This window comes from Rutilus rutilus, assembly GCF_951802725.1.
Source record: "Rutilus rutilus genome assembly, chromosome: 11".
Taxonomy (NCBI): domain Eukaryota; kingdom Metazoa; phylum Chordata; class Actinopteri; order Cypriniformes; family Leuciscidae; genus Rutilus; species Rutilus rutilus.
Window position 1 is genome coordinate 34,811,646 of NC_140216.1, and position 23,855 is coordinate 34,835,500.

The 23,855-nt window shown below is 38.0% G+C and overlaps 1 protein-coding gene across 2 annotated transcripts in view; it reads right to left on the minus strand.

Annotated features, from left to right (window-relative positions):
- The window catches only part of trappc9 (trafficking protein particle complex subunit 9), a 210,273-nt gene extending 186,862 nt beyond the window's left edge, over positions 1–23,411 (minus strand). Inside the window, exons 1-9 of one of the 2 annotated variants that reach the window (XM_084422999.1) lie at positions 23,318–23,411; positions 21,422–22,022; positions 17,310–17,455; positions 13,987–14,112; positions 12,184–12,210; positions 10,983–11,104; positions 8,945–9,070; positions 8,644–8,860; positions 2,659–2,802 (exon numbers count right to left, since the gene is read on the minus strand). In XM_084422999.1, coding sequence (XP_084279125.1) covers positions 2,659–2,802; positions 8,644–8,860; positions 8,945–9,070; positions 10,983–11,104; positions 12,184–12,210; positions 13,987–14,112; positions 17,310–17,455; positions 21,422–22,005 — 1,492 coding nt within the window. In that variant the 5' untranslated portion in view covers positions 22,006–22,022; positions 23,318–23,411. The remainder of the gene's footprint in view (positions 1–2,658; positions 2,803–8,643; positions 8,861–8,944; positions 9,071–10,982; positions 11,105–12,183; positions 12,211–13,986; positions 14,113–17,309; positions 17,456–21,421; positions 22,023–23,317) is intronic. The other variant, XM_084423000.1, reaches the window with a different exon arrangement.
- Between the last annotated feature and the right edge of the window lie 444 nt (positions 23,412–23,855).

The following is a 23,855-nucleotide window of genomic DNA, read 5'->3' on the forward strand; positions in this document are numbered from 1 at the left end:
CCTACGCCTTCGGGTCGGGGATAGGTCTCTCACTGTCGTTTGTGCTTACGGGCCGAACGGCAGTGCAGAGTACCCGGCCTTCTTGGAGTCTCTGGGAGGGGTGCTGGAAAGTGCTCCGACTGGGGACTCCATCGTTTTACTGGGGGACTTCAACGCCCACGTGGGCAGCGACAGTGACACCTGGAGGGGCGTGATTGGGAGGAACGGCCCCCCTGATCTGAACCCGAGTGGTGTTCTGTTATTGGACTTCTGTGCTAGTTACAGCTTGTCCATAACGAACACCATGTTCAAGCATAAGGGTGTCCATCAGTGCACATGGCACCAGGACACCCTAGGCCGGAGGTCGATGATCGACTTTGTGGTCGTTTCATCTGACCTCCGGCCGTATGTCTTGGACACTCGGGCGAAGAGAGGGGCGGAGCTGTCAACTGATCACCACCTGGTGGTGAGTTGGATCCGATGGCGGGGGAGGAAGCTGGACAGACTCGGCAGGCCCAAACGTACTGTGAGGGTCTGTTGGGAACGTTTGGCCGAATCTCCTGTCAGAGAGATCTTCAACTCCCACCTCCGGCAGAGCTTCGACCAGATCCCGAGGGAGTCTGGAGATATTGAGTCCGAGTGGACCATGTTCTCCACCTCCATTGTCAACACGGCCACTCGGAGCTGTGGCCGTAAGGTCTCCGGTGCCTGTCGAGGCGGCAATCCCCGAACCCGGTGGTGGACACCGGAAGTAAGGGATGCCGTCAAGCTGAAGAAGGAGTCCTATCGGGCCTGGCTGGCTTGTGGGACTCCTGAGGCAGCTGATGGGTACCGACGGGCCAAGCGGACTGCAGCCCGGGTGGTTGTGGAGGCAAAAACTCGGGCCTGGGAGGAGTTCGGTGAGGCCATGGAGAAGGACTATCGGTCGGCCTCGAAGAGATTCTGGCAAACCGTCCGGCGCCTCAGGAGGGGGAAGCAGTGCCCTACCAACGCTGTTTACAGTGGAGGTGGGCAGCTGTTGACCTCGACTGGGGATATCACCGGACGGTGGAAGGAATACTTCGAGGATCTCCTCAATCCCGCCGTCACGTCTTCCATTGAGGAAGCAGAGGCTGAGGGCTCGGAGGCGGACTCGTCCATCACCCAAGCTGAAGTCACCGAGGTAGTCAAGAAACTCCTCGGTGGCAAGGCACCGGGGGTGGATGAGATCCGCCCTGAGTACCTCAAGTCTCTGGATGTTGTGGGGCTGTCTTGGCTGACACGCCTCTGCAACATCGCGTGGCGGTTGGGGACAGTACCTTTGGATTGGCAGACCGGGGTGGTGGTCCCTCTTTTCAAGAAGGGGGATCGGAGGGTGTGCTCCAACTATAGGGGGATTTCTGAAAATGTCTTCAATAATTTAGTAAAACCAACTTAAGGAACAAAAACCAGTTCATAAATGGTACAAAAAAATAGTTAATTCAATTAAAGTGCACCTATTATGCTTCTTCAAATATGACCTAACTGTTTGTGAATGTAAAAGGTCTGCAAAGTTTTAAAGATCAAAGTGCACAACAAATAAAGTTATTGAGTCCTAAAAAAAGAATCGATTCAGAACTGCTAAAACGAGTCGTCAGCAATTCCAGTCTCACTTCCTGTTGCATACATAATGTAACAATTTAACAAATTTGCACAATACCAGCCTATGGTCTTCATTGGCATTTTGACCCGCCCTCAAACACTGTAGTTGTGCCTGAGGCCTGAAAGAGTTTAGTTCGTGTTTGTCTACATTTATTTTTTATTTTATTTTGTATTCAACGCCTGCACCTTGGAACCTATTTCAAGGTTTGCGTTCTCGAGCCGCCAGGCACTGTTGTCGTGCGAATGAGCAAGTCGGAGCGCGGTAACGGTTTTCTGTTAGAACGGTGTCGTGTTAGCTAAGTTAATAACTAATGATCTTTGCAACGGAAGTGAATCAATCAAAAAACTAACTTTAGCTGGACAATAACTTTATTCTAGAGCTGCTGCAAAGCCAAAACAATCTCTGTTACTTTAATTTCCTAGTATCACTGTACAATCTAAAAAATACTGGGTTGTTTTAACCGAACTTTGGGTCAAATATGGACAAACCCAGCCATTGGGTTAAATTTTTACATTACATTTTTAACCCAACATTTGGGTTTGTCCATATTTGACCCAAACTTGTGTTAAAACAACCCAGCATTTTTTAGAGTGAAGCTTTGAAACAATCTATATTGTTAAAAGCACTACATAATTGAAGAGGACTTGACTTGACTTGACTTGACAAATGGGCGGAGATGCATTTGCTATTTAAACAACGTGGCGCAGGATGTGAAAATGATAACTGCGTCAGGCTGAAACTAGCAAAAAAAAAACACTTGCACTGGCATTGCATTGCGCCGGGTGTATGATAGGGCCCAATATCTTCAAAAACTGGTGTCAGACTCTTTAAGAAATTAGGTGATGTGCAATGTATATTAAGAGAAAATGAAAGTGTGTTTTTTTTTTACTTTGGATGCATGTAAACCTTTTTGTCAGAGACCTACAAAACAAAATTAGGAGCTTTTAAATTAGCATAATTGAGGCATTTAAAAACAACTAAAATCCCAAATGAGCCCAAAACCTCAATAGAAGGTCTTTAAAACCTTGTGTGTAAAGGTTTTGAGTCCCACGTCTTACCCTGGTCCGAGAGGAAGTCCAGCATGGTCTGTAGCAGGAAAGATAGATGTCTGACAGACAGACCTGGATTCCCCATACGACGAGACGCATAAACCAGTTCATGAAGCAACCGTAACTGCACTGCCGCCCATCCACGATGGGTCCCTACAAACAGACAGAAGGAGAAAGCATTTAAACACACACAAAACAGCACTTTTTATGGATTTAGTTCACACGCATTTCCACCTTCTGATTTTTCCCAATAGTACAAAGTTAAAAAGGCCCTTTCATGGTAGTCCTTGCAGCCAGATCAAAAAAAGTCTTCTTTAACTGATGAAATATAATGTGACAGGAAGGTCAAACTCGGCCAAGTTTTGTTTGTACATACAGCATCTTTGTCTGCTCAAGCTGTCAGAGAGGCATCATAAAATTTACAGTCCTAAATTACATGATAAAACAGCCCAGTTACAAAACTCATCCATCAGGCGGCTAACACGGCCGTCAGAGTAAAGAGAGAGGGAGAGTTGAAGCTGATCCGTGCTGCTCTGGAACGATCGTGAGGATTTATCACTCCACACAGTTCTGCCGCTCACATGACCGTCTGTTTCACAACTCACCTTTCACTCAATTCATGCAAATCCACACTAAGCTTTAGAGTAGTGAGAGTGTGTCTGCAAAAAGAAACCGCAACATTTCTGCTTGCTGATGCTTTTTCAATAAACCGTAATCAATAGTCTCCAAGAAACTGTTTAGAACGGCACACTACAATACTACAAAAGTCTATAGGCATGGGATACAATGGTAACCTACTGCATATGTCAAAATGTGAAGTATACACACTTTATTCCACAACCCAGTGTGTTCAAACAAGAAGCAATCATAATTCTTAATTTCTCATTGTTCACTACAAGTGTAAATTTACTTTTTAAAAACTTAAAAATGTACTTAAAAAAAAATTCTACAAATTTCCCAGATGAGAACTGGGCGCAACTCGCTTAATTGAACACGCAATTTAATCTCCTTTTTTTTTTTTTTTTTTTTTATGTGTGAATTTAAAGGGATACTCCACTTTTTTGGGAAATAGGCTCATTTTACAACTCCCCCAGAGTTAAACAGTTGAGTTTTACCGTTTTCGAATCCATTCAGCCGAACTCCGGGTCTGGCGGTACCACTTTTAGCATAGCTTAGCATAATGAATTGAACCGGACAAGACCATTAGCATCTCTCTCAAAAAAATGACCAAAGAGTTTCGATATTTTTCCTATTTAAAACTTGACTCTTCTGTAGTTACATCGTGTACTAAGACCGACGGAAAAGGAAAAGTTGCAATTTTCTAGGCTGATATGGCTAGGAACTATACTCTCATTCCTGCGTAATAATCAAGAAACTTTGCTGCCGTACCATGAGTCCAGCAGGCGTAATGATATGACGCAGCGCATCAGCCTAGAAAATCGCAACTTTTCCTTTTCCGTCGGTCTTAAAAAACGGTAAAACTCAACTGTTTAACTCTGGGGGAGTTGTAAAATGAGCCTATTTCCAAAAAAAGTGGAGTATCCCTTTAAAAGTGAATAATGAATTTGGCAAATACAATAGTATACACATAAACAGCAGATTCAAAGTTTGGAGGATCAAAACAAATAAAAAAAATTATATATATATATATATACAGATTGTTAGCTAGTAATATATGTTGTCTTGAGATTCTGATACTGTGTTATTGAAAATCAAAGAAAAATATTATAATAATTAAAGCCCTCCAAAGACCAGATTCTGTCCAAATCCTAGTTAGCAAAATATTATGTACATGCATAAGCTCTATTCCCCATGCCGTCTCATCCTGGAGTCAACCATAAATGGATCTCATGCCTTTTTATTATGCACAACCTTATCTGCATATAATTTCCATATGCATTTTCCATCCAGACACCCATTAACAGATACTACAGCGTATTAGCGCCATCAGAAACACATTAGGCAACGATAAAGACTATAAATATATAATTTTTGCAGAAGAGAAAAAAACTACTGTCTGACATCAGCCTATTACTGAAATATCTTTAGCAAAATAAAACATTTAACATGTATACAGATTACTGTTACCTTTACATCAAAGTACTACAGTAAAATAAAACCAAAATTTATACATCTGATCCACGAATGAGGAAGCACGTTTATTTTAAATGCGGTATATTAAAAGAAAAGTGTACTATGAATTTTAATAATTTAATGCAGTTCATTATTTGGATCAGTAAAAGTGTGTACTTTCCAATTTTGTGCATACCCAATATTATTATTCAATAGGTCCCTGATCTTTAACCATTACACTCCATAAAATTAGAAGATTTATAAACAGCTGCTGCACATTTAGCTGCCAATTATTAAAAACAGCCACTTCACTCCCTCATCAACTAGAAATAATACATCCCGCTGCAGTTCAGGGCTCACAACAGGCCGTTGAGTCTCTAGGAAGCGCTTTACGGGACTCCAGGGTCTGCTGTAGTTCTGTGTCCGCTCTTTGTGCTTTCACTGGACTTTCCAAGTCCATGCGCACAACGGTTGAGCTAAACGCAATCAATCAGAGGTTGAGGATATTTTCTCTCTCTCTCCGTGCCTAAAGAGAGCTGAGCTGGAGAATCCCAGGCCAATTAAAAACCCATTTTCTCTTCTCTCTCTCGCTGCACTCCATGGTGTCTCTATTGACCCTTCTCTCTTTCACTTAAAGCTTCAGCAAGCCAGGATCACCCCCAGCTTCAGCCTACACATGTGATGGGGTCTCCAAGCCCTCCTGCTCTCAGTGACATCACAGATTCAACACAAAAAACACTGCTTTAAATAGATCTGAATGAGGGAACGGCTGGGTCTGCAGCGTGAAATCAAAACTGACTCTCAAATCTTCTATCAAAATGTAATAGCATTCTCCTGTCTCTCAAAACAATGTTTCTGCTGACAGTACCAGCACTTTCAGGGAAGTGAAAAATAATAAAACTAACTTACCAACCAACCAAAACCATTGCTATGCACTTCCTAAGGTGTTCTAAATGGTTTTTATAGCATTGCTATGTGGTTGCAAGGGGTTTATGGGTGGTTACTTGCTAAAGAGCTCTTTGCCAATTCTCTGATATTCCGGTCTCTAGACATGACGAGTCCCATCTTTTTTCATCCGTAATGGAATGGAAGTTAAATGCCTTGCGAATTCCATTCTGTGTCATTATAAAGAATAACAATGATTTTCTCTCTCCAATTTGCAGGATTCTGAACGATATAGACAGACCCTCAGGCAATGTGTGTCTAAATCTAAACATCTTTATTATGCCACGCGTGTGTGCGAGTCGGCAGGAGGTTGAGAGGATTTCATATTAAAGAAGAGAATATAGTTAAGGACCCTACAGTAATGCACCATAGAGTCTGACATCAAAGCTCAGGGTCAGATCTCCTCTCGGCGCTGGTTTCCAACACAAAGAGTTGACGGAATATATATCACCCCAGAGAGGAGCCCTTCAAAACACACAACGCTTTTCTGCAAGCATACAAAGAGGGACAAGGTTACTTCAATGCTGCCTGGTCAGATTACAAATCAACCAAAGCCCGTTTATGAGTCAGAGGTATTTACAGAAAAATGAGCAATTCAGACTGTTCACATTCTGCTCATGTATTGCGAAAGACGTCAGTAAACAAGAGGTAAAATGGGTCGAGAGGACAACTATGAAATAAAACACAGTAATAGCATGCATTTATCAAACAAATGACAGCATTTAATTAATTAAAAGAGCAACCATGAGGGGAGGAGGGGGGTGATGATGTCATTATCCCGGTTCAAAAACCTTGAGACACTGGCACGTACAACACTTGCGCCATAATGCATGCAAGGCCGTATTTCTATTCCAGACTTGCATGCGCATTACCTCTTTGTTTTTAGTGTCTTAAACAGGCCTGAGGACATGGAGGAGGACAATGCCTTTCAAACAGGTGAAATAGATACTGAAACTTCTGGCCGACTGAAGTGGCTTTTTGAATGCCTGAGGGTGATCTAGAGAGCAGGGTGAAAAATGCTAGAATGACAGAGACTTGTTTTCGTGTGATTTTGATTCAGTTCTGTCATGATCTTGAGGCACTTGCACACTGAGTCTGAAATTCTCGTCCAAAATTTCCGCAAGTTAAAAAAATAATACGACCTCACGTTGTCAATCACGTTTACACACACTGCCTCCGGAACTTTCGTCAGTCATAAAAAAACATTCGTATCGGGTTCGATTTTCGCATCCGTAGCAAGCATTTTGTTTCAAAATAGCAACAACATGTTTCAGAGCCACCGAATGACGAATACGAAAAAATACATACGAAAATTTCGGACTCAGTGTGCTAGGACCTTTAGTCTCATTCACAAACTGATTAATTGTAAATAAATATAAGACCAAATAAATATAATATAACAAATGCGGAATTTAAAAAAAAAGTGATTATTACTTTTTATTTAGAGTCTGACTGTTCTTTTGCACTGCAATGTAAAAAATGTATGTAAAGATCTGTTTAACTTACATAAACACAGTCGCTGTTAATGATTGAATTAATAATATTGTTACGCCTTCGTTTTTAACCTTGTGGTGTAAAGATATACACTACCGGTCAAAAGTTTTAGATCGGTACGATTTTTAATGTTTTTAAAAGAAGTCTCTTCTGCTCACCAAGGCTGCATTTATTTGATAAAAAAAAAATAATAATAATAATAATATTGTGAAATACTATGACAATGTAAAATTACTGGTTTAATATATTTTAAAGTGTAATTTATTCCTGAATTTTCAGCATCATTACTCCAGTCTTCAGTGTCACATGATCCTTCAGAAATCATTCTAATACGATGATTTTATCCTCAAAAAACATTCATTATTATTTTCAATGTTGAAAACAGTTGTGTAAAAAATTTTTCTCAGAATTATTTGATGAAGAGAAAGTTCAAAAAGAACGGCATTTATTTAAAATAGAATATTTTTGAACATTATAAATGTCTTTACTGTAACTTTTGATCAATTTAACTCACCCCTGATGAATAAAAGTATTGATTTCTTTTATTTATTTCCCCCCAAAAAATTAAATAACAATTCTTACTGACCCCAAACTTTTGAACGATAGTGTTTAATGTTACAAAAGCTTTCTATTTCAGATACATGCTGTTCTTTTGAACTTTCTGTTCATCAAAGAATCCTGAAATAAAAATGTAAAAAACTGTTTTTTGAGGATAAAATCATCATATTAGAATTAATAAATAACTGTATTAAATTGTAATAATATTTCACACTATAATTATTATTTTTTGTATTTTTAATCAAATAAATGCAGCCTTGATGAGCAGAAGAGACTTTTTTTTTAAAAAAAACATTAAAAATCTTACCGATTTAAAACTTTTAACCGGTAGTGTATATATTTACTGCTTATGAATGGGACTGTGACTTCTAACATGTCCAAAAAAAATTAGAAAACAACTCTAGGCAACTTGTGATCATAAGAAAACCACACACAAAAACAGGCAGAAAAAAGTTGCAGGGCTTCCGTACAGTGTCGTTATTGTTAACTAAAGCTAAAACTATTCAAATTAATTTCCGTTAATAGAAATAAATCTGAAATAAAATAAATATTAGATGAAAAATCTTAAACTTATTTTATTTCAGTTCAGTTTTTCAAGGCAACATGTTGGTGTCCTAAAATTACTAAAACTGAAATAAAAATAAAGCTAATTAGTTTTTTTATTACTCTGCTTGTGCTTTTAGTAACGTAATGGACAGTGTTTTTCACCCACTGGTGGAACTTCAGACACATTGTCCTTCAAACCATCATTCAAATCCACCACACAATGTCTGTGAATCACAATTTTTGATCACCATTCATTAACAAAAGGAAACACCTCCAACCTGTCTTCAGAAACCACAGAGAACACAATAAAACAGCCTTAGAAACAATAATTCTGACAGTATAACTTTGACAGCCCCATAAAGAAGCATCTTGCGTTACCTTTGCTGAAGTCTTTGGGGTCCAGAGAGAGGCTGTACCCCGGCAGGGTCTCCAGCAGGAGTTTGTAACAGGCCTTCCAGCCCGGCTCAGGGATGGTGGGAGCCACACACTGCATGGCGGCGACGCGTTTGAAGAACGCAGATTTACGGTGGAAGCCGATGAGCTCGTAGAGCTCTGACAGGACGCTGTAACGCTGGATCTTCTCCTCTTCTGACAGCTGAACACAGATAGGACCATTCCTCATAGAGCAACTTGACTGACTTGCTGCGGTTTTACTGAACATTGTTGTACATGCGCTCACCTGGCCGAGGTTGATGTAAACGGCGTTCTGCAGGAACTCAGACGCCTCCATGGCTCGCTTCTGAATGGCCAACACTCTGACGGCCTTAATACAGGCCTCCAGCTCAATCACTCCAGCACTCTTATACTGAAACACAGACAACAACATTTGCCTTTTTATGACTTATGAGCTGTCAACTTTAAAGCGTTAATTTAGTGCCTTAATTATTTACTTAAAAAAATTATTATAAAAAAATTAATTAATGCAATTAATCATGGCCCAGCCCACATAATATTCCATTAGAGCAATTTAAGCTTAATAAAAATAAAAAAAACATTTATTTTAATAAAGAATCTATTTTGTATTTATTCAATAAATGTGCTAATTAAAAATATATATTATTAAATAATTAATTTTACTAAATATTATTAAATAAATTAAATAAATAATTAAATGATATATTAATTTGATTAAAATAATACTATTAAAATAATATTTTTAATACAATAATAAATAAATAGTGCATTTTTTTGTTTTAGTTTTTTTTGCACATTTAATATAAATGGCCAGATCGTTCTGATATTTTAAAATCACATTGCCATTACAATTTCAGATTGTAAAAATCACACCCTGAGACCATAAAGGCTCAGACCATAAAAGGGTTCACTGATTCAAAAAATATTTTAGGGTCAAAAAAGGTCATCTCACGTGTGCCTCTGTTAATTTTAATTTTTTAATTTTTTTATTGAATTATTAAATCAGTTAATACAATACGAAATATGGTTTTGATTGCACAACAGTTTTGCACAAATGGCCATATCATGCTGACATTTCAATCACACTGAAATTTAATTTCAGACTGTAAAAACTGCACTCTGAGACCATCCGGATAATAAATTGCAATACTGAAAAGGCCTGAGGTTCAGAGAAAGGTCGTGCTGTTGAGCCTCTTTAGGATGTGTCATCATATTTGAAAATCAAAGCTCAGCAGTGGTCAGCGGCACAAACGGCTGCGTTTGCAAGTCTGCAGTGTCCCCTGCTGGCGGCTGGCAGAACGAGACCAGCAGAGACTGCGCGAGCGGCTCAATTCACAAGACCGGGGTCAAATACTTGACTTTACATGAGTCACGAACACTGAGTTTAAAATGCACCATACAAAGATATTTTAATTTCCAGAATCTAGACCATCTCTAGGGGCTATTTGCTGTGAGACACACATCAGCAGAGCCATTTTGGGTAGAACACCTGCATAAAACATTTCAGCCATCTCAGAGCGAGAGCTGATGAATAATGAAACGCAATTTTGAGTGTTTAATAAAACAATGTCCCACAAAGAAGCTGCGTGTTAAAGTGGTTTTACCACAGTTAAAGAGCGTTGTTAGGCACGGCACGGCACGGAGAAATGTGTGCTTAAAACTGCATTAACTGGGGTAAAATCAATATAACACAAGGCTTTGAAAGGTGTGTTACTTATTATGGCCATGTTTAATACAAAATTTGTTTCATTATTAAACGATTTTGCAAAAACAATTTTAGACCGGCTTTAACAATGCCTGATTTTGGTAACATTTGATAACAAGGTCCCATTAGTTAACATTAACTAAAAAATTAACAGTACATTTGTGGCAGTATTTTGGTAACGTTAGTTAATAAAAAATACAACTGTGCATTGTTAGCTCAGGCCCACTAAATAATACTAATTAATTAAATAACTAATCAATATTTAGATTTTAACAATGTATCAGTAAACTAATGTAGTTATACATCCACATGATTTCCACAAAACCATAAAGCAGCACAACTGTTTTCAACATTGATTATAATAATCATAAACTGCTTCTTGAGCAGCAAATCATCATATTAGAATGATTTCTGAGGGATCATGTGACACTGAAGACTGGAGTAATGATGCTGAAAATTCAGCTTTGATCACAGAAATAAATGACATTTTACAATATATTCACATAGAAATCAGTTAATTTAAATGGAAATAATATTTCACAATATTACTGTTTTTATTGTAGTTTTGTGAACAGAGCATTTCTGTGCATGAAGTTACCTTGCCGTAGTAAGAGATGGCCTCCTTGTATTTGTCAATGATGTCCTCCTGACTCAGGCAGTTCTTGGCTCGGCCGATCTCAGTGCTCGTGTCTGCACTGATGCCATTGGTCGTCAGAGCGCCTGGACAGGAAGACAAGAGAGAGAACCAACGTTAATGACCATGACAGATGAAAAGAAAGTTCATTCTGTTCTCTGCGTGCTAATGCAATGCTTGCATTCATGCTACCTTATTTTCAAATGTTATAAAGCCCAAGGTCTGTAATAATACTAAAAATAGATTTTATTTGGCATTTAACAGCTCTGAGATATGAGATGCTGCAAATGAGCCCATTTGTCTGATGCAAGACCTGGAACTCGACAAGCAATTTCTTGAATTAAATATGAAAGTCATCAAGAAACATGTTTAGAGGAATGAGAAAAATAATTACACACTCAGGACGTTTATTAAAAAAAGAGAGAGAGAGAGAACAAATTCACCCCGTTTACTTAATCCATATCCCTGGTCTTATCGGGACTGATTCATCAGTGCATAATCTTTCATTACAGTTTAATAACCTCCTGTATCTTTTTCATAAATAAAGTTCTGCATCTGTACTGTTGGTTTTACCTTCCAAACTCTTTAAAGTAATGAGAAATTAAAATATGTAATCTTTTGATTTTGCTATGCAAATTAAATCTCGTAAAATTAAATATGTAATAAGTCTGTTTGTGATCATATAACTCAAATTCAAATGGCAAACAAACACTGACCTCTAGTGTCAGCAAAGAGCAGACGTCGTTAAGTTTATTAGAATAAACAACAAGTTAAGCCTGTGTTAACTAAATCAATCATGAGGTCAACCCCATTAGTAACTAATAAGTTAGTTATTCTTAATAGCTAGAAACAATTTGATCAGTAAGTGTCTGCACTGCAGATTTTGTAATGGTGAAAATACTATTGCAAAAATCAGGCACAAAAAACATAAACATCACATCTAATGATTGCAAAAAAAGAGCTATAAATCCTTCCATCTGGATTTAAAAGTAAGGATTCACATCCATGCACTGAAATCACTGCAGATATTTTCATTTCCATCAGATCAGAAACACAAAAGGCCACCAGAACACCTGCACACATGCACAAGCACAACAAAGCAACTAAAACTACATCACAACAGCACAAAATCCTTATCTAGAGCTACACGTGTGCTTTACTGTACCTGGATCAATGAGAACTTCTTGAGCGCCTGAAGACACAGACAGAGAGAGAGAGAGAAAGAGAGAGAGAGAGAGCCTGGTTCACTCTTGGCACAAGCTGCAGTTGATGGTAAGCAGTGTTAGTACAGCACTAAATGATCTGTTATGATCCTGACATTGTGAAAAAGCCGTCAGCAGACATGCAGAACTGAGAGGTGGACTCTTTATATAGAATGGTTGTTAACAGAAGCATGCAAGCTTAAACATGATTCATTCTCTTAGTTTTGAATATGTTGTTATCAAAGCCTTAAAAAGAAAGTCTTTGGACACTTAAGCCACACTTAAAATCAAACCAAATGGCATCTGTACAAATCAAGAGCTTTTCTCTTTATTTTGAACAGCATCAATTTTGTATCATTTATCACAAATGTGAAATGTCATTTTTGAAAAATGTTTTACTTGGAAAGTGTATATTTCTTTCAAATAAATGTCATTTGGTTTGACAAATTGTACGTTCGCTTTAACTGTGGCTTAAAGTGTGCAAAAACTTTATAAAGCCCTTTTAGACATAGATCTGTAGAGCAAACCTCACCACAGTGGATTCATTAGCAAATGAAACGTGTGAATTAATGATACACCTGTTAATGAGTTCAAATATTATGTTATAGTGTTTTCAGTCTTATGCACTGTATATGTTAATACATGCAAAGGAAAGGAAAGGAAAGGAAATAAGGAAAGGAAATAATGAAAGGAAAGGAAAGGAAAGGAAAGGAAAGGAAAGGAAAGGAAAGGAAAGGAAAGGAAAGGAAAGGAAAGGAAAGGAAAGGAAAGGAAAGGAAAGGAAATAATGAGAGGAAATAGGAAAGGAAAGGAAAGGAAAGGAAAGGAAAGGAAAGGAAAGGAAAGGAAAGGAAAGGAAAGGAAAGGAAATAAGGAAAAGAAAGGAAATAAGGAAAATAAATAATGAAAGGAAAGGAAAGGAAATAAGGAAAAGAAAGGAAATAAGGAAAAGAAATAATGAAAGGAAAGGAAAGGAAATAAAATAAGGAAAGGAAAGGAAAGGAAAGGAAAGGAAAGGAAAGGAAAGGAAAGGAAAGGAAAGGAAAGGAAAGGAAAGGAAAGGAAAGGAAAGGAAAGGAAAGGAAAGGAAAGCAAAAAAGACAAAAAAGACAAGAAAGGAAAGGAAATGAAAGGAAAAAAGAAAGAAAGAAAAAGTAAAGAGAAAAGCAAAAAAGAGAAAAGAAAAGAAAAGAAAAGAACAGCACAGCACATTTGTCTTGTGTTTTGCTCTAGAACACTCTCACGCTCCTGTTCTAGATCAGCATAACTGACTCAGGTTTAATAATAATGTAATAATGACTGTCTCTGGTTTAGACTGAACACTTCTGCTGCTTTCTGTGAAGAAAAGGTGACGATTCACTCCAGATGAAACAAACATCAAACCAAGAGCAGCAAATAACATCTGAGACACACAAGAGACATCCAACCTCATTCACCAATAATCTTATTCACACACATTCATTCATGATGTAAATAAAAACATTTTGAGTTTCCATAGGAGACCCTTGCTTTTCTTCCTTAAATACATGAGTGTGCGAAGAAGAAAAAGTTTTGCAAATCACACATAATTGTATCATTATAAATGAATCAAAGCAAAGATATGCAGAAGGTCAACAATCATTTTTATCCTCCAGAATTAAAAATGAACTCCAGAATCACTCAAGCAACCAAAATGAAAATATGAAGCAGAAAATCATGGATCATCTTGATATGTTTAGTTTAGTCAGATAAAAAGGCACGCTACAGATGTGTCTGACCGCACTGACCAGGCCTGTGTCTCTTCCCAGCGTCGGCAGCAGAGGAGACGCCAGGTTTACGGGCTCCGCTCTTCCCCGCAGTGCCTCCTGGGTAATGGAAGATGACAGACGCAGAACACAGTCCCTCCAAAGCAGCTGAGGAACAAAACAGAAACACTTTCACTCTTCTAATTCATCACTGGAGAGTTAATCTGTCATGCAGGTCTTTGGGAAAGCAAGATCCATTCGGGCAAAGACTGAGAAAGTCTCGGCTGCTTGAGCTGAAGTGTTGGAGAAAGTGATGAAAGTGACTGGGTTTATTATTAGCTGGTCATCATGAGTTTAAAGATTGGATATAACTTTGCTCAGGCATGCAAGTGATTCTAATATTGAAGTGTTTTGGTTGTACATGAGGTGATACTATAATGTGATCGTTACATAATGCATGTAAAGTTCCTGTAATACTAGTCTTCTAAGAGCCGAGATGTTGTAATACTGGTTTCTCATGCCATTCTTACATTTGAGCAAATGGCCACCTTTAGATATTTGGGACAGGGTTATTATGGTTAACTAAAACAATTTGAAAAAACATACAGACTATATATATATATATATATATATATATAGTGAGGAAAATAAGTATTTGAACACCCTGCTATTTTACAAGTTCTCCCACTTAGAAATCATGGAGGGGTCTGAAATTGTCATCGTAGGTGCATGTCCACTGTGAGAGACATAATCTAAAAAAAAAATCCAGAAATCACAATATATGATTTTTTAACTATTTATTTGTATGATACAGCTGCAAATAAGTATTTGAACACCTGAGAAAATCAATGTTAATATTTGGTACAGTAGCCTTTGTTTGCAATTACAGAGGTCAAACGTTTCCTGTAGTTTTTCACCAGGTTTGCACACACTGCAGGAGGGATTTTGGCCCACTCCTCCACACAGATCTTCTCTAGATCAGTCAGGTTTCTGGGCTGTCGCTGAGAAACACAGAGTTTGAGCTCCCTCCAAAGATTCTCTATTGGGTTTAGGTCTGGAGACTGGCTAGGCCACGCCAGAACCTTGATATGCTTCTTACAGAGCCACTCCTTGGTTATCCTGGCTGTGTGCTTCGGGTCATTGTCATGTTAGAAGACCCAGCCTCGACCCATCTTCAATGCTCTAACTGAGGGAAGGAGGTTGTTCCCCAAAATCTCGCAATACATGGCCCCGGTCATCCTCTCCTTAATAAAGTGCAGTCGCCCTGTCCCATGTGCAAAAAAACACCCCCAAAGCATGATGCTACCACCCCCATGCTTCACAGTAGGGATGGTGTTCTTGGGATGGTACTCATCATTCTTCTTCTTCCAAACACGTTTAGTGGAATTATGACCAAAAAGTTCTATTTTGGTCTCATCTGACCACATGACTTTCTCCCATGACTCCTCAGGATCATCCAAATGGTCATTGGCAAACTTAAGACGGGCCTTGACATGTGCTGGTTTAAGCAGGGGAACCTTCCGTGCCATGCATGATTTCAAACCATGACGTCTTAGTGTATTACCAACAGTAACCTTGGAAACGGTGGTCCCAGCTCTTTTCAGGTCATTGACCAGCTCCTCCCGTGTAGTTCTGGGCTGATTTCTCACCTTTCTTAGGATCATTGAGACCCCACGAGGTGAGATCTTGCATGGAGCCCCAGTCCGAGGGAGATTGACAGTCATGTTTAGCTTTTTCCATTTTCTAATGATTGCTCCAACAGTGGACCTTTTTTCACCAAGCTGCTTGGCAATTTCCCCGTAGCCCTTTCCAGCCTTGTGGAGGGGTACAATTTTGTCTCTAGTGTCTTTGGACAGCTCTTTGGTCTTGGCCATGTTAGTAGTTGGATTCTTACTGATTGTATGGGGTGGACAGGTGTCTTTATGCAGCTAACGACCTCAAACAGGTGCATCTAATTTAGGATAATAAATGGAGTGGAGGTGGACATTTTAAAGGCAGACTAACAGGTCTTTGAGGGTCAGAATTCTAGCTGATAGACAGGTGTTCAAATACTTATTTGCAGCTGTATCATACAAATAAATAGTTAAAAAATCATATATTGTGATTTCTGGATTTTTTTTTTTAGATTATGTCTCTCACAGTGGACATGCACCTACGATGACAATTTCAGACCCCTCCATGATTTCCAAGTTCCCATTTCAGAACTTGCAAAATAGCAGGGTGTTCAAATACTTATTTTCCTCCCTGTATATATATATATATATATAGTATTACAGGAACTTTTTAGGTTATTTTTAACATGCATTATGTAATGCAATAAAAATTATATATATATATATATATATATATATATATGAAGAGTTCAGATGCAAAAGCCTCTAAGTGCCATCTGAAAATTTCTTCTAGAATGATCATTTTTATCAAGCTCGTATATTTAAGTTCAGTAATTTCACTCAAATGACAATGAAGATTACCTATTAATTGTCATTAAAGTGAAATTACTGAACTTAAATATACGAGCTTGATAAAAATGGTCATTCTAGAAGAAAATTTCAGATGGCACTTAGAGGCTTTTGCATCTGAACTCTTCATATATATATATATATATATATATATATATATATATATATATTATTTTTAATTCAAACTAAAACAATTATTAATAAGAACTATATAGACCTATTTTAACAAAAAAAATTACTAAAACTTTAACTAAAATAAAAATAAAAACAGAACATATAAAAATTAAACAATTCAAAATACGAATACTTATCTAAAATAGTATTTCAATGATACTAAAACACTGATTTAGGGTTAAACCAAGTCTAAGGGTGTGTTCACACTTGTAGTTCAGTTCTCTTGGTTCTTTTGGTCCGGACCGAAAAAGAAAATATTACATTTAGTCCTTGTTCGCTTAGCGTTCACACCGTCAATTTTAACATCGAACCTAAACATACAAAACAAAAAAGCTAAAATATACAGCTTTTATGGCATATTTTGCAACAGAACTTACCAAACATCAAAAACAGTGCTGTGTGTTGGGCTAAACGGGCTTGTGATGGGAAACGTAGCACCTATGACGAGAAGAACCAGGTATGCTTTTTACGGATATGACATCACGTCCTGTTTTTGGTTCATTGTCTTTGGTCCATGTTGCGTTCATATTCCAGTCGAACCTCACCGAAGTTTGTTTTGAAGTAGACCGAAACCCCCTGAAAAAGTGGGTTTGGGTTCGCTTGTTTGGTGCGCACCAGGGTTCGGATGACAGCGTTCACACTTATTCAAATGAACCGCACTAACAGAGCAATCGCACCTGGAAACAAATCTGGCAAGTGTGAACACCCCCTATGAATCATTCATCTTACCTCCCAGCCACAGGAAGTCATTGACAGAGCGCAGCAGCTCCACGGCCATGTGATAATGCACCAGGGCGTCCTGCAGCATCCCGGCCTGCAGACACAGATCCCCCACGTGCTTCCTCATGCGGCCCTGACAGCGCTTCTTATAGTGCCTGAGGAAGAGCAGTCAGAGAAACACTCAGCGTTTACACACACAGCTCAGTTCTTCATCAGCGCTCGCAGCCAAGTGCAGGTGACGTCAGCCATGTTTAATTCAAGATCTTTTATCAGCGGTGGATCGATGTCGTCTCTCTGGCTCGCCTTATAAGGAGCACAGATATGCTGATGTGGTTTTGCATCAAGCTTTGTCTTCTGTCTTAGCCCAGTATTAACAGACAGAGAGGGAAGCTGGAGGTGAAGAGATGGATGCAGAGGGAAGGGGATGCACAGGCAAAACGCTGGGGATTTCAGCTAAAGGGATCCAAAAGCAACTTGATGTCTATCCCATGGGAATGAAGGAACTAAAAAAATAAAGGATTTATGTTTATAAACATGAGGAGGTAAAACTGTGGTGGAAGGAGCCCTACAGATAGTGTGCAAGAGGGTCAAGTGTTATTCAAGAGAGAGTTAGACAGAAGAGAAACATATTTAAGACTTTCATAAATATTTACTTTTACATATAGGATGACGTATCAGTGACCATATAATAACATTAAATGATCAGCAACAGTCTGATTAAGCCCATGTTGGAATATTTTTTTTTTTTTTTTTTTTTTTTTTTTTTTTCAAGCAATTCAAGCAGCATATTTTTGGTCCTATGACTGATTACAAAACTGTTAACTAAATCTTTAAATATGTCAATGCCAGGAACTCTAGTGTGAATGCAAGATTATTATTTTAATTAATGATCAATTAGCCTAAACTTCACACAGCAAAACAGTTACAGACATTACAAGGCAATAACTTATATCTAGGAGAATAATACAAGTTGCAATGCTTATTTACAATGCATTATATTATATTATATTATATTATATTATATTATATTATATTATATTATATTATATTATATTATATTATATTATATTAGCCAAAATGTATATATCCACAAATCCCTAATAATGATAAATAACATATGAAGTATTAATTTAATATCGTTATATATTATTTATTTAATTAAAATCATCTTTATAAACAATCTATAATTAACTGCAGATCAAGAACCTCCATCCTACAATGGAGCAAACACAACTAAACTCAGATTATATTTAGAAATGGATGCCATATTCAAATTCATGCTGCGACCGTAGATGAGATGAGCACAAAGCTTTGCGTGCAATCACTCATGAATTACTGAATGACATCCATGATCTTCTGCAGTTAAAGCAGACAGAGAGAGAGATGGACAGAGAGAGAGAGAGGCGGTATTCTTGATTAGACACTTGACCCTGTCAGGCACCAGGACCCCGAGAATCTTGCCAATGTTTTACCGTTAAACAATCGACCCAAAGACGACATGAGGACACAAAGATTACACGCTGCTGAAAGCTCTTTTTTCCCATTCCTGCACAGCGATTTCCATCACAAAAATGAGTTTGACCTTTCTACTCTAAACTGAGACACAAGAGAATCGAGGTCCAAGCAGTGTGTCACTGAAGGGGAGAGGAAGAGGCTGATCGGGGAAGAATGAACTAAAGCAGGAGACAGAACTACCGGCTCACCTTTTCACACCCCATAATAAACTCACAGGACAGTATGAAAGAAAAGAAGAAAGACAAATAAAACAAGGAAAAACAAGAGAAGGGAAGAAAAAACAACCATGAAAAAAAAAAAAAGGCAAAACTCATGAAACAGGATAGAAGATCATGCACGGTTGACCTACAGGCAAAACCATCATGTCGTGGGACTTTTGGGAATCCAGTATTTACCGCTGTGAAAATTCAGGCTAAATTTAGGACGAATTACACACCAAAGTTGAATACTTTTAAGTTTAATACTATACTGCAAGTATAAACAACATTAATGGTGATTAGGGATCCTTCAATATGTCAATTATTTTCCTTGTTATGGATAATAACTGATAAACGGCCGATGTTCAAATTTTCTAGTGTTTTGTCTAAATCAGAGTTTGAGAGGGAACAGCAGGGCGTTCCTGGGTTGATAAAAAGCTAATAATTAATTATATCAAAACAAATAAAAATAAATAAATTTTAATTTTTAAATACATAAATATACATAAATAAATGTGTGTGAGAGTGTGTATACACACAAATATATTATATAAATATATAAACCATTAACTGAGATCAGAGAACTGTAAATACGCATACGTGTGTTTATAAATTGTAAAAATATTAACTTAAAATACTTCAAGTATATTTTATGCCAAATGGGTTCAGCTGACAAAAAGGTTTGGGAAACCATAGTCATAAAATAATGAAAAATAAAACAATAATTAAAACCAATGTACACTCACCTAAGGATTATTAGGAACACCATACTAATACTGTGTTTGACCCCCTTTCGCCTTCAGAACTGCCTTAATTCTACGTGGCATTGATTCAACAAGGTGCTGAAAGCATTCTTTAGAAATGTTGGCCCATATTGATAGGATAGCATCTTGCAGTTGATGGAGATTTGTGGGATGCACATCCAGGGCACGAAGCTCCTGTTCAACCACATCCCAAAGATGCTCTATTGGGTTGAGATCTGGTGACTGTGGGGGCCATTTTAGTACAGTGAACTCATTGTCATGTTCAAGAAACCAATTTGAAATGATTCGAGCTTTGTGACATGGTGCATTATCCTGCTGGAAGTAGCCATCAGAGGATGGGTACATGGTGGTCATAAAGGGATGGACATGGTCAGAAACAATGCTCAGGTAGGCCGTGGCATTTAAACGATGCCCAATTGGCACTAAGGGGCCTAAAGTGTGCCAAGAAAACATCCCCCACACCATTACACCACCACCACCAGCCTGCACAGTGGTAACAAGGCATGATGGATCCATGTTCTCATTCTGTTTACGCCAAATTCTGACTCTACCATCTGAATGTCTCAACAGAAATCGAGACGCATCAGACCAGGCAACATTTTTCCAGTCTTCAACTGTCCAATTTTGGTGAGCTCGTGCAAATTGTAGCCTCTTTTTCCTATTTGTAGTGGAGATGAGTGGTACCCGGTGGGGTCTTCTGCTGTTGTAGCCCATCCGCCTCAAGGTTGTGCGTGTTGTGGCTTCACAAATGCTTTGCTGCATACCTCGGTTGTAACGAGTGGTTATTTCAGTCAAAGTTGCTCTTCTATCAGCTTGAATCAGTCGGCCCATTCTCCTCTGACCTCTAGCATCAACAAGGCATTTTCGCCCACAGGACTGCCGCATACTGGATGTTTTTCCCTTTTCACACCATTCTTTGTAAACCCTAGAAATGGTTGTGCGTGAAAATCCCAGTAACTGAGCAGATTGTGAAATACTCAGACCGGCCCGTCTGGCACCAACAACCATGCCACGCTCAAAATTGCTTAAATCACCTTTCTTTCCCATTCTGACATTCAGTTTGGAGTTCAGGAGATTGTCTTGACCAGGACCACACCCCTAAATGCATTGAAGCAACTGCCATGTGATTGGTTGATTAGATAATTGCATTAATGAGAAATTGAACAGATGTTCCTAATAATCCTTTAGGTGAGTGTATATACATGCTATAAATAAATGTAGGCGTCACAACATTATAATGTACAGTACTAAAAAAAAAATATATATATACATATACATATATATATATATTGTTTAGGATATTTGCAAAAGTTACTTTTAATAGTGATATTAAATTATTAGTGTGTCTTTCAAGATTAAGATTAGCATTAGATGATGGTGAAGGTCACCTAAATGAAAAAATTAAATAAAAACATCTTTAATATCAGCAACTGATATGATTATTTTATATTGTCCATCCCTAATAATGATGCTTGCATTAGCCACCCTTCTCTAGATATAAGCATCGACTACTGAAAAACCAATATGGGTTGACTCTTATGCTGGTCACCAATAAAAAATGTTGCATTTCTCAGTAGTTTATGACTTGAACTGAATTTCTCAGTAGTTTATCCATTGAATGAACATCCCCAGAACCCAAACTCACCTGCTGTCTGTGTCCAAGCCCACAAAGTCCTTCTTCTCGAACGGCACACACAGCAGTGTTATCTTATCGCCGGATTTATCGGTTGCCCTGTCCAGCCTTTTGGACTCCAGGACGATAAATATGGACTCAACGAAATCCTCCACCCTCTTCTCCACATCAGGACAGTCCTCATAGCTGGGGTAGAAGGCCACATCTGTGCGCTGCTGCTCCGCCAGCTCCCCCTGCAGGCCGAACACCAGCAGCCGCGAGTCGTACAACGTGGAGCCGAACACCTCCTTCTGCCCGTGGAAGCGGTCTGACGTCTGGGGCCACTCTTTGGCCGCAGTGCAGCTGGTGACCGAGATGAGACCCACCACTTTGCGGTGAGTCTGGAAGTCGCCCCAGTCGTTGTTCTCAGGGGGGTAATGGTGCCGGTATCGGATGAACAGGACGCGCTGGGAGTCTCGTATGCTGACCTGACTCACGCTGACGATGCGTTTGTAGATGCGGAAGAACTGGTCCTCCGGGACGATCCCCACGGGCTGGACCACCACCAGGACCGTCTGATGGTCCTCAGCACACTGCATGTAGTCTGGGACACTCATGTCTGCATACAGGGAATCTAGAGAAGGAAAACAATACACAAAACCATGTATTCTTTTATTATGGCAAGTTTCAAAAGGGATCTAAAAGATCTAAATTTAAAAAGTACTGTTTTCTGTCTGAATATATTGTAAAATGTCATTTATTCCTGTGATCAAAGCTGAATTTTCACATTATTACGCCAGTCTTCAGTGTCACATGATCCTTCAGAAATCATTCTAACATGAGGATTTGCTGCTCAAGGAACATTTATATTATTATTATCAATGTTGAAAACAGTTGTGTAAAAAAAAAATCAGGATTCTTTGATGAATATAAAGTTCAAAAGAGCAGCATTTATCACAATTAGAAAGCGTTTGCAACATTATACACTGCCGTTCAAATGTTTGGGGTCTTTTTTTCTTTTTTTGGAAAGAAATTAAAGAAATTAATACTTTTATTCAGCAAGGATGCATTAAATTGATTAAAAAAGACAGTAAAGACATTTAATCATTTTAAAATCATAATCTATTTTAAAAACATTAAAAAAACATACCGATCCTAAACTTTTGAACGGCACTATATATATATACATACACACACACACACACACACACACACCTATATGTATATTATTAATAATAATAATGAACTGAAAACTCTCAAATAAAAACTACTTCTGCAAAAGTTACCAAAGCAGGAAGATGAGCACAATGGCTTATTGAAATGATTGATATTTCATAAACTCTAATTAATCATCAAATTTTCTTCACTTGAAATGAACTGAAGCGAATTACCTCACGGTTCACAGTTGACTAAATTACTGTGTAATCTTTGTTTAAAAACACTTGACACAACTAAGGACTACTGAAGTACGTTTAGTAATCTTGTAAACAGCACAGATAAATGCATACAAAATTCTCAAAATATGTAATATTTTACACATTCATAAACATAAATTGAATAAAACCTGAATGCATTATAACATTCAGCATTATAAACAAACCAGCAGAACAAACAGCCAAATGTTTCACCATTGAATGAAACCTTATCGAGTTCCTTTTTGAATTCAATTTGTTTCATGAAACAATCATCGGCGTTTATTCATTAAAACTGATGTATTTGTGCAACATATTTGTTTATGTTGGTCTGTTTTCAAAGGCGTGTTTGAATGAAACATCTTCAAATTCAAAAGCAGATATCAATGTGACAACAGCGCAATAAAGAAGGCTATAAACCCCACAACATAAAGTGTAAGATTTATTCCAAAATAATGCTGACAGAATAAATCATATGCGTTTTGAAATATGTGTGTAAACGCTTGTTTTTACTCACAAACGCTCTTCCTGTCAACACTGCAGCTGCTTCTTCTGCTACTGTCTTGTCTGTGAGAGGCGTGTGACTCACGCTCGTGTCTTCAAGCGCCCCCTGTTGGATGAGCTCCAACATTCATATAATATAATGTTTGCCATCCGATAAGGGACTGATCAATTGAATTGATTTGTATGGCGCTTTCTAATGCAGCTTTGCAGGAATATACTTAAATATAAATATAAAGAACGAGGTAAAATATTAATTTATAATCCTAATATATTAATATAATAAATATAAATATAATTTTTTGTATGTTTAGAGTCAAATTCTCGTCCCACTGGTGTTTTGTACATTAAATTTAACAAAACAAAATGTCCCAGTGCCTGTTCTACATTAAAAACAAATAAATGACGTAATTAAAAGTAAAAAAAGAAAGAAAAAAAAAGAACTTGTGAATAGCACATTTCATCGTATTTCATACATGTAATAATATGTTCAAAAAATGTTTCCAAAGTGTGAACCTCTTGTTCACAATTAAAATGTTCTGAATATATTACGG